The sequence below is a fragment of the Sus scrofa genome, chromosome 8 (assembly GCF_000003025.6).
Source record: "Sus scrofa isolate TJ Tabasco breed Duroc chromosome 8, Sscrofa11.1, whole genome shotgun sequence".
NCBI classification, from domain to species: domain Eukaryota; kingdom Metazoa; phylum Chordata; class Mammalia; order Artiodactyla; family Suidae; genus Sus; species Sus scrofa.
The window spans coordinates 2,746,759-2,757,885 of record NC_010450.4 but is presented as its reverse complement, the minus strand read 5'-3'; the positions used below and the strand labels follow the sequence as shown (position 1 = coordinate 2,757,885).

At 62.0% G+C, this 11,127-nt stretch overlaps 1 protein-coding gene across 7 annotated transcripts in view; it reads right to left on the bottom strand.

Moving 5' to 3' along the window:
- The window catches only part of ACOX3 (acyl-CoA oxidase 3, pristanoyl), a 39,309-nt gene continuing 29,846 nt past the window's right edge, over positions 1,665-11,127 (bottom strand). For 2 of the 7 annotated variants that reach the window (XM_021100951.1, XM_021100952.1), the window contains exons 15-18: positions 8,035-8,209; positions 7,043-7,110; positions 4,622-4,708; positions 1,665-2,464 (exon numbers count right to left, since the gene is read on the bottom strand). In XM_021100951.1, the coding sequence (XP_020956610.1) occupies positions 2,276-2,464; positions 4,622-4,708; positions 7,043-7,110; positions 8,035-8,209 (519 nt within the window). In that variant the 3' untranslated portion in view covers positions 1,665-2,275. Of the gene's footprint in view, positions 2,465-4,621; positions 5,221-6,167; positions 6,880-6,932; positions 7,111-8,034; positions 8,210-11,127 lie in introns of all 7 variants that reach the window. The other 5 variants (XR_002346548.1, XR_002346545.1, XR_002346547.1 and 2 more) reach the window with 5 other exon arrangements.

Sequence of the window (11,127 nt, the reverse complement as noted above, 5' to 3'; positions counted from 1 at the left end):
CTGCAAACCAGATTCGTGCATCTCATCTCGAAGACACCAGGGAGCATCTGGGTTCAGTTTTCCTGGGCCTTGGCCTCCGCGAGACGGTGCGAGCGCTTCCTCCTGCAGAGCCGATGGCCTGCACGTCGCAGGCCTCCTCGGGGAGAGAATCGGGCTGGGACGTGCCCCCGATAAAGGCCGAGGGCCCCACTCGGAGCTCAGGGCCACCGAGAGGGAGCGAGGCCTCTGGTCCCATGACAGTACATAAAGGGGGTGACAGGCCCACAGCCACGTCACAGGAGGAGGAAGCCGGTTCTCACCAAGCCTCACGGAGCCGAAGGCGAAAGCACCCAGAGGCCGCGGCGGGGTGGCCGGGAGCTTGCAGACCACCCCGTGGGGAGCGGGCCTCCCGCACAGCCAGCCAGGCCGAGCCGGGTGCTGGGGCTCTGGGTGTGGGTCGCCGGCCCAGCCCGCCGGCCGCTCATGAACCTGGGAGCTGCCGCCGCGCCCCTGCCCCGTGGAAGCAGGAGCACCTCGGTCCCTGCACCCAGTCGGTCCCGGCTGCAGGCCGGCAGGACCCTGGGCAAAGGACCGGGGGTGGAGGAGTTTCAGCCGAGCCAAGCCCCGTCCTGGGCAGGAGCAGAGGGGCGGCATCAGGAGGACAGAGAGGGGCGGCATCAGGAGGAGGCGGAGGCTCGGATTTGGGGCAGAAAGCCCACAAGGCGCACCACACGAGAGGGGACCGGCCCACCTGGGTCAGGCCTGAGCACCTGGTCCAGCTCTGCCATGTCCTGGCCGTCCGGCCTACGGCAGTGGTTCCACCTCTCAGGGTCAGTTTTCCCGTCTGTAAAATGGGCACAATACGGCCCACCTCACGTGGTCTGAAAGTCCGTGAACCATGAGCAGAAAGCTTCAGCATGAACAGCTCCTTGGACAGAGTCCCTGCTACCCCAGCGGTGCTCCTCGGGGCGGGGAGCTGCACCCCTTTTCTAAGGCATGAAAATTCAGGCGTGAGAAGTTAAGGAAGCACCCCTGCAACTCCAGAGTTGGCAATCCAGTCTTTAAGAACCGAGTCTTGTCTTTTCTCTTAGGGCCACACCTGCGGCCTGTGGAGGTTCCCAGGCTAGGGGTCGAATCAGAGGTAGCTGCAGCTGCCGGCCCACACCACAACCGCAGCAACATGGGATCCGAGCACCACAGCTCATGGCAACGCTGGATCCTTAACCCACTGAACGAAGCCTGGGATCGAACCTGCATCCTCGTGGATACTAGTTGGATTTGACCAAGCCTTTCATGTGCTCAGAGGTTCTCTGGGCTCTTTTGGAAAAGGTGGGGGGGGGCAGGGCATGGGGGCTGCTGGTGACAGATGCCCCGTCTCTCCTGGACCGATCAGAGGCTGAGGGAACGCAGACGGGGCCGAGAGCGAGGGCTCATCCACCAGGCGTCGTCCTGACCCGGGACACAGGAGTCAGTCTCCACCATCCACCTCCCCCGTCTGTGCCCCTGTGTCCCCAGGGAGCTCACGGGCCGGAGGGCGCACAGCGTGGAGGAGCGTGGAGCAAACGCCCGGTGGGGCCAGGCACCATGGAGCGGTTCACTGCCCAGAGCAACAAACCGACTCACCCAACAAAGGGACATAAAGAACAGCGCACACAACCGCAAGGCTGGGACTAAAGGACCAGACGTTCAAATCATCATGAATTTATTTTTTCCATTGGAAACATTTCCTTGATGGAAACGTCTAGTTCCACACGAGAAAGTAATAAAACTGATTTTCTTAAAAATCTTCCGCTAGGTCATTTGGTGCATTCGAGTAAGGTTATGATATGGTTTAATTACAGGAGAAAGTCAACGCAGAGTGAACAGAGAATCAGACTGGCACTGCTCAGGGTTTAGCGAAGCAGAGCTGTGCTAAAAAACTTCTCAGGCGAGGGCAAAACACCGCCGGACCAGGAAACCCCGCATCCCGAGCAATCCGCTTATTATTCGGCATATAAAAATAGAAGGTGCCAAGCTCTGATGACCAAAAAGTGCCCAGTCCATCAGAAAGACGGGGTCATACAGGAGTTCTTTTCACCCAGAGAATCAGGATGCATGCAAATGAGCCCCGCCTGCTAGGCATTTACCTGCCCTGGTGGGACACGGGGGGACCCAGGCCAGGAAGGGCCGGTCCTGCTCGGGCTCGACACGACAATCAGCCGGGCGCACGCAGAGCAGCAGGCGCAGCAGCGGCCCCGGCCCGCACTGGCGCCTTCAGAGCTTGAACGCGAGGCCATGTCCTCCGGGGCTGGTGCATCTACAGGTTGGATTTCAGACCGCCTATGACAGGCTTGTTAACAAAGTCAGACCACCACGAGGCTCTCTCCAGCACCTTGCTGCCCTGCAGCACGGCGCCCCAGAGGTTTTTGTAGAGCTGCAAAACACCCCAACAGCACACACGTAAGATTCCTTCCGCGGCAGAGTGGGCCCCTGCCCTCGGGAGCGTCTGCGAAAAACACACGCAAGTTCTCTCCTGACCTTCCTGGAAACATTTTAAGCTGATTTAAATCTAATTAACATAACCCCTTTTGTTCGGTCCGTGAGAACAATTGTGCAGATGCAGTCACAAAGGCCCACCATGGACATTTCTGATGGAAACACCCCGCTTCTGCTTCTCCTTGGAAATTCTCGGGGAAGGAGGGTTTTCTGAGACTACGGTTGCCACCTGCTCTGAGGTCGGTCCTCTCGCACCCAGGTGACTGCCGCCTGGCAGGTGACAGTACGGCCAGGCAGCAGAATGATGGCTTGTCCCCTGGGCCACCAGGCCCGGGCACAGCCTGTCCCCTCTGCCTGTCCTGCCGAACCGCTGCCTCGCCCGTTGTCTCAGAGGGAGGCGGTGAGCGGCCGGCAGCTGACCCCACCCGCTCCCATCAGAGTCCGCCCAGCCTAAAGTGAATTTCCTCCCTAGTAGCGCCTCGTTCAATCCTCAGCCCTTACAACGGGGACAAACACAGGCTCTGAAACCCCCCTGTCAGGCAAGGCCTCAGGCCAGCTCTGGTCTCCACACGGGCTCGGGGCCCCCATCTCAGAGGTGACGGGGTGGCCCTCCCTACTCCTCGGTCGCCTGCCCACCGAGCGTCAGGGCTGCCTGCCCTGGAGCCACCGGGACGGCGCTCACGCTCCCTGCGCTCCGCGTCCGGGGCGCCCGTCAGTGTCGCCGCAGCCGGCCCCCATCCTGTGCCATCCCTGGGGCCCAGGCCACATCAGGGTGCAAGGTCACTCTCTCCCGTCCCCCTTCCAAACAATCCATCTTACCCACGGCTCTGCTGCCTCCTGGCTGGGCAACCCCACTGGGCCCTCCCTGGCAAAGCAGATGGGCCAAGGTGTGCGGTGCCCGCTGCCCAGCTGTGCCTCCCCCAAAGATGCACTGTTCTTGCCGCTCTGATTCCACAGGGACTCTTCCGTCCTGCCCACCCCAGTGCCTGCTACACCCGTCCCAACCCCAGGTGCGGCCTGGGCTGGGCGGCGGTCCAGGGACCTGTCCCCCTGGATTGATTACAGTGTCCCCTGGGGGCAGATGGAGGCTCCTGCCCCTGCACTGTGCCCTGGGGACAGACGGAGACTCCTGCCCCCTTTCAGTGTCCCCTGGGGACAGAGGGATGCTCCTGTCCCCTGCAGTGTCCCCCATGCTCAGTCTCTATTTACACAGACTCTTGGGTCGGCTGGAGACCTTGCAGCGGAAAGAACAGGACAGCTGTGAAACCTCAGGTATGTGACTTCAACACTTTGAAAGCCATGTCTCCATGGGAACCCAGGGACAACAGCCCCTGGGTGCGGGGGTGGGGGGGCGCTGCACAGACCCATGGGCATCGTCCAGCACAGGCACCTCCACGCGGTGGACAAGGTCACGTGGAGATACAAGCGGGCTCAGTAACAAGCACCGTGAGGGTCACAGAGCAGGACAGGGGGGCAGCCGGGGCCAGCACTTCAGCTGGAGGCCAGAGAAGACCCCTTTGAAGAGGCGGCATGGCCTGGAATGACGGGCCGTGCCCTGGGCAGTGGGAACGCAGGGGCAAAGGCCCCGGGGCGGGGAGAGACGGGAGGACAGTGAGACTGGAGGCCAGCGGGCAGAGGAGCTCGCTGTGGACCGACCGTGGTCACCCAGGCAGAGGTCAGGCCTCGCCAGCTGGGGGCGCCAGAAGGGATCCAGGGGCCACTTCGGGGGGGGGGGTGTTGCTGGAATGGGGCGAGCAAGAGAGATCGGGGAGCCGGGTGGGGGCTGTTGGGGAGATGCAGGGAGATGGGGAGGGGCCTGGAGCCAGCACGGCGAGGAGGTCAGAGGGCCCCCAGGAGAGTGTGGGCTCGGGAGAGCGGGCAGGGCCCTGAGGTCGGCACAAGCTCCTGCTGACCACGGCAGCCCAGCCCAAGAGGGCAGTAACACCACCCCATCTCTCGGAGGAGGGCATGGGGGCCGGCTAGCCCACCCACGACCACCCCACTTCCCCAGCCTCTCCTCCCTGCTGCCCAGGCGAGACAAGGGGCTCCGAGCCAGGGCCTCATCTGGGGCTCTGCCACCCCGGCCGTCGGGACCCAGCACAGGCCCCCAGCTCACACTCCGGCTCGCGGTGCCCCCCACCGGCCACGGGAGGAGGCTGCCTCTTACCTCGCCATTGGCTCTGCCAATCGGTGAGTCCAGGATGAAGTCAGGGGGGGCCATCACATCCACCAGGGCAACAGAGTCGTCTTTCAGCTGTTAGAAAACAAGACCGTACCCGTGGCAACTCCCAGGATCTCCATGGCAACCACCGAGCAACAGAGCCTCCAACCCACTAGCAACGGCGACCCCAGGGGCGTGCGGCTCGGTTTCCAAAGCATCTTCTTCTCACTGGCCTGGATTCCAGATTCCCTGAGCGTCTGTCTGAATTTTTTCACCATGCTGCCATCCGCTCGGGGCTTCCAACGTCTGAATTTTTTTCAACAAGGTAGGGACTGCTCGTAAAAATGACAACCCTGCAGCTCAGCTGGCAACAGTCTTCAGAGCAATCCATCTCTGAACCCTGACTTATCTGGGCAGCGGCTGTTTCATTAGAGGAAAACACGTCCAGAAGGAATGAGAGAGAGACGAGGCCCTAGGAGCACCTGGAAAGGCCATCATTCGAAGGCGCTTTGGTTCGCAGGAGTTTTATGGCTCTTTCGTTTCCATTATACAAACTATTCTTCAATATGACAAATGGAATTTATGAGGAGACTCCCAAGAATTTTCTTGAAATGCAAAAAAAAAAAAAAAAAAATGTTTTTCTTAAAATAATTGTGAGACGCCATGGCTGTAGTGACCAGAACCATGGCACAGGGGCGACTGGAACCATGTAGGTGAAAGCCATCGGGGAGCAGAGTCACAAACCCACAAGAACAGAGGAAGGGTGCCCAGCGCCGGGGTTCGGAGGCTGTTCCTCCAGGCGGGGGCGGTCCTGGTTGGGGGGTGTGGGAAGGGCCGTGCCTGCCCCCCCTTAGGTGGAAATGGCAGCAGAGCAAAACGAGACCAGGCGTTGGCCAGTGTTTACTGGGAGGGGCCACAGGAAACAGCCTGGCCTCGTGGGCCACTGAGGGGCCATCGCATGCTCACCTCCTCCGAGACGGCACTGACGCCCCCAGAACAAGGTGCAGGGAACAGCTGGGCCAGGAGAGGAGTCGGAGCCCTCTACCCGGTGGCCCCGCCTCCCCGAGTCAGGACGAGGACCTGGATCCACACACGTCCTCCCAGCCCGTCACCTCCCAGCGCCTCCAGATCCAGGGGGCGGGAGGTGCGTTTACGAGCAACGGAAACGGTGTTCCTTCGGGGCTCAGCGGTGAATGAACCTGACTAGGAACCATGAGGTTGCAGGTTCAATCCCTGGCCTCGCTCAGTGGGTTAAGGATCTGGGGTGGCCGTGAGCTGTGGTGTAGGTCGCAGACGAGGCTCGGATCCTGCGCTGCTGTGGCTGTGCCTTGGATCGGATAGGCAGCTGTAGCTCCGACTTGACCCCTAGCCTGGGAACTTCCACACGCCACAGGTGCAGGCCTAAAAAGTGGGGGGGGGGGGAAGGACGGAAACAAGTGCTGGGTTTCTCATAAAGGCAACTGGCCACCGTGGAACACATGGTGTTTCGTCCCTGGTTTCACTTTAAGTAAGCCCGGCCGCGATGCGCCAACGCAGCCTCAGGTACACTTACGTGGAGCCCATGTGGAGACAGACGGGCGCTCGGGAAAGGAGCCCTCAGAGAGGCTGAGCTACAATCAGAAAGCCATTGTCCCCAGCACGGGAGAGCACTGACGGGCCTGTCACCATCGTGATACAATGCTGGGGGCTCTGACTCTCATCTTCCCATCAAAAGTCAAGCCTCCAGGAGTCCCCTGGTGGCCCACTGGGTTAAGGATCTGGCATCACTGCCTCAGCTCAGGTCCCTGCTGCGGCGCAGTTTGATCCCTGGCCCGGGGGACTTCTGCATGCTGTGGGTGTGGGGGAAAAAAAAGGGAAGCTTCAGCTGCAGTGCCGGATACGGCAGCCAAGACACGTGTGACAGTTTAATGGTAAAGAAAACTAAGACTCCTCAGTCACCCCGCCACGGTGCCCCTGCCAACAGCCCCTCCTCAGTCGCCCACCACGATGCCACTGCCAACAGCCCTGGAGGCCAGTGGTGGCCGCACGGGACAGCCCAGCCCCGTAGAAAGTCCCGGAGGCAGGGTGCCACCAGGACACAGCGTGGGGCTGGGCCGTCCGACTTTTTGGGGTAACCAAGTGAGGAGGATGCGATAAAAAAGTGAAATACCAGGAAATGGACCTAAGTTGGAGGCTGACTTGAAATGCTCGAATCATCCACAGCCCTGAGGGAGCAGAGAGTGAAAGTGTGCAGACGCTGGGACAGTCCCCGAAAGGGACCCTTCCTGAAATTTTTGACAAGAGCACATTCCCCTGTCACGTTCCCGTCTCCGCTCACCGTGGCGGGCCCAGGAGCGAGCAGGAAGCCAAGGCCAGGGAACACCAACGCGCAGGCGACACGGAGGAACAGACGAATAATCCCAGACGATGCGAGGGATGACAACTCACCTGGGCACACAGGGTCAGGATGGCGTTCTCCACCATTTTACCCGCTTGCTCCCCAGAAAAGTAGCCACCTGGAAGCAGAGCGTCAGTGACCCTGGGGTCTGGTCCCTCACCCCCAAATCACCCACAAACAGCAACATCCTGCAACAGCTTATCTGAAAAGGCCCATTTTGTGTGAAACTGTCTGGCTACCGCTGCCGGAGCCCCACTGAGCCCCCTTGGCTGCCCAGCCCCTTCCTGCCGCTTCACTGACACAGGCTGGGAGGTCAGGGCTGGGAGCTAGGGACGCAGAGGCCCCGGGGCCCAGGCGTAGGGAAGGGTGCCTGCGGGGCGCCCACAGTGGGGGGGGCTCGGCAGAGGCGGGGGGCGGGGCTCGGCAGAGGCGGGGGGCGTGGCTAGGCAGAGGTGGGGGCGGGCGGGGGCGGGGCTCCCTCCAGAGGAGGAGCCGGGACAGCAGGGCCCTGGGCGGCTGGGCTGGGGAGCAGCACGGAGCTACTTCCTCTGCCTGCCGGGAGCCCTCGGCAAACCAGCCCCAGGGCTACACGTGGGTTCTTGGCAAAGGGGAAGGGAAACAACTCCCCCACACAAGCCAGATACACACACCGGAAGTGGACAGATACACAGAAGAGCTGGCGTGGGAACACGTCATGGGGGCAGGAAGAAACTGTCTCAAAAGGCTTCTTGGGGGCTAATAAGTTAAACAAAGGTTCATTAAATAAAGACTGAGACACCAAGGCCTACCCTCTTCCCACTCATCTTCCAGGAATCGGCCTACTCATCACCTCCTCCAGGAAGCCCTCCCCCGGGGGCCCCCTGTCTGGGCACTGCTGGGGGGGCGCCCCGGCAGCCTGGGCTCAGCCCTCTGGGCGCCCTCCTGACACTGCTCAGAGGTCCCGGGTTCGACGGCCCGAGGCTCACTCGGCTCAGCAGCCGGGCCGGAAGGGGCGCCACGCCAGGAAGAGCAGAGCCTCCCGGGGAAAGGGCCGGGGGCTCACCGCGGTAGAGCAGGGCCGTGTGCTGGTTCAGGGACCACAGGGCGTAGAGGGCGCTGAGCCGCCGGAGCACCGGCTGCAGCGGGGGCGGCACGTGGGGCTGGTGCGTGAACTGGTGGAACATTCGCACGACCGTGAGCTCCAGGTACGCCAGGGCCAGGGAGCGGCAGTAGTACACCTTCAACAGAGCACAGGGGACCGTCACGGCGCCCCTCGGGGACACAGGCATCCAGACGCACCCAGGCCTGCGGGCCAGGGACTCCAAGCGAGGCAGGGACAGCACCCGAGGAAGCACAGGGGACGGCCTGCAGGAGAACACGCCCTGGCCGCAGCCACGCGGGACCGCAGGGCCCAGCCACCAGGCTCGGCTTCGACCCGTCTGGACGCGCGAGGTGGCCCGGCAGCAAGGGCACAGACAGAGCGGCTGGCGCCCCAGGGGGTGAGTAGGCACAAGGTCAGTTTTATTCTGCACCCCGTCCCCGAACAGGCGCTTGGGACGGCTCCCGTGACCCTGAAAGGGACGCCCCGCTCCCCACGTTTCTAGCAAAGCAGCGGTTCTCCCCGGCTCACTGCGCACCCGGAAACCAGAGGGAAGGGCTGAGCGGGCACCAAGAAGTGAGGCCGCTCCCGGCGGAGGCCTCGCGCGCGCCCGGATGCTGGCTCCGTCTGTGGGAGCAGGAAGCCGTCACGGATCTTTGGTCCCGATTTTTTCTTTGTTAACCAACATCCAAAACGCCTGCAGCCAGTCGCTGTGCTTGTCAGCTTTTCTTTCCCTGCCTCTGATTTTCCGCTTTGCCAGTTTCTCATTAGAACAGTTACATATGCAGGGCTGATCTGTTGCCATGAAAATGTGTGGCCTTTGAAACTAAAAAATAACCCAGGACGGTGGTGTCGGGGCCGGGGAGGGAGAAGCCCCATCCAGGGCCCCATGACTCTGCCCCAAAACACCAGCCAGAATCCGGAGAGCAGGGCCGGCGGGCGCCCCGGGGGAGGCAGGGAGGCCCCCCACCCAGGGGGTGCGTCTGATGGCAAGGCCTGCGCTGGACTTCCAGAGCAAACTCGGGCCCTCTGAGGCCTAGGCTCTCGGAGGGCCTGCCAGAGACCCTGCGGCCTCAGGAGAAAAGCCAGGGGGCAGGCTGCCTCCCAGCCTTGTGCCAGTCTGGCGGGTCCAATCCCAGACGCTGCTGGGCTTCTGATGCCACCAGGGCACCTGTCCTGTGTCCCTGCGCAAGGTCCTGCCTGGGGCCCTCAGAGCGGCCTCGCCCCCTCCCTCTCACACACACAGTGGTGTGTGTGCCCTTGGCTTTGGAGGGTGAGAGCCGGGGACAGGGGGGTCATGGGAGGAGGAAGGCAGGAGGGAGCACCCCCGGGCCAGGCTCTAAGCTGAGAGCCCTCAATGCGTCGCTTTGATCCCTGGACCCCAGGGATAAAACAAGTCACACAGCCGATAAGTCACACCCCAGACAGGCTGGCCCTGGTGTGCGCCCCGACCTACTCAACAGCAGCACGCCATCACGGCGAACCCTGGCGACACCCCCAGATGTGCTCAGGCGCTGCAGGCTCGGAACTGACACCACACTCTCCATACTCCTACTCTCTCCTTTTTAACCACAGGGACTTTTCAGGATTAAATCACACTGCCTTCATCTCCTTTTTCCAGGAAAGCAGCGCACATCCGTTTCGGCTACGGCATTAGCTGGTGCAGACCTGGCAAGGCAGCCCCGCCTGGGACAGCGCCATCACGACACGCACCTGCAGTCAGCTGAGCTCTGAACCACTGACCAGCAGCTCAGGCCTGGCCCTCAGAGTCAGGGGGCCGGCTTCCAAGCCCACCGGGCTTTTCCCAGCATGCGAGTGGGGGAAGCACTTCTGCCAAGCTGAGCTTCCTGGTCTGCGAAGTGGGAGTGGGGCGGTACCTGCTTCCTAGCAATGCTGTGAGGTGCATCGCACAGAGTGGCCCGTGTCCTGTGCCCGCCCGGGGCTCAAGGAGCCGCCCCAAGATGGAGGTGGCTGCGCAGCTCCTGCTCATCCCAGTTAAACTGGACACACGCAAAGCTGCCAGGTGTTCTGGGAGACGCAGGTGAGACCCGCAGACGCCTGTGGACACGGCCTCCTTCCTGGGCGCCTGAGGCAGCGGCTGGCTCAGCTCATCTGCATCTGACTGGGTGCCACAGGATGGGTGGACGATGGAGGTCCCGTCATGGCTCAGTGGTAAGGAACCCGACTAGGATCCATGAGGACGCAGGTTCGGTCCCTGGCCTCGCTCAGAGGGTTAAGGATCCTGTGTTTCCATGAGCTGTGGTGTAGGTCACAGATGTGGCTCGGATCCCACGTTGCTGTGGCTGTGGCATAGGCTGATGGCTACAGCTCCGGTTTGACCCCTAGCCTGGAAACCTCCATGTGCCACAGGCACGGCCCTAAAAAGACCAAAAAGAGGCAAGGGGGGGGGAATGGGCGGACAGTTCTCCTGACCCTGGTCAAGCCACCCAACCTGCTGTCTGAGAATCTGAAATAACAGCCATGGAGAACACGGTGTGAGGCCAGTGTGTCTGGGCCTGGAGAATCAGGTGGACCCAGGGTGACAGCCACACCAGGCCACAGGCAGGCGGGAAGGACGGCTGAGGGGAGACGTGGCAGGGTCAAGGTTCCAGGAGCCCCGGGCAGTGGTGGGCCTCCCATCAGCTCCCCACAGCAGAGAGGAGGCTCCACTAACCCTGGGGTTCTCCAGAGGAGCACTCTGCCCCCCCAACTGTCAGGAGACAGCTGGGGTTGTCACACCGGGGGAGGGGCATCTGAGGGGTGGAGGCTAGGGGCTGCTGAGCACCCCACAATGTGTGGAAAGGCCCAAGAATCCTGTGGCCAAAGGTCTGTGGGGGTGAGGGCCTTGCTCCAGGTCCCCTGCCCCCTAATTCCCCCAAATCCTCACGCACGGTACTCACCCTTGCCTCCTCCCGGACAGCCCGTCCTTGCTGTCAAAGATCGGACCCACACGGCGGGCCCGTTGTGGCGCAGCGGAAACAAACCCAACTAGTATCCATGAGGATGCGGGTTTGTTTCCTGGCCTCGCTCGGTGGGTTAAGGATCCCATGTTGTCGT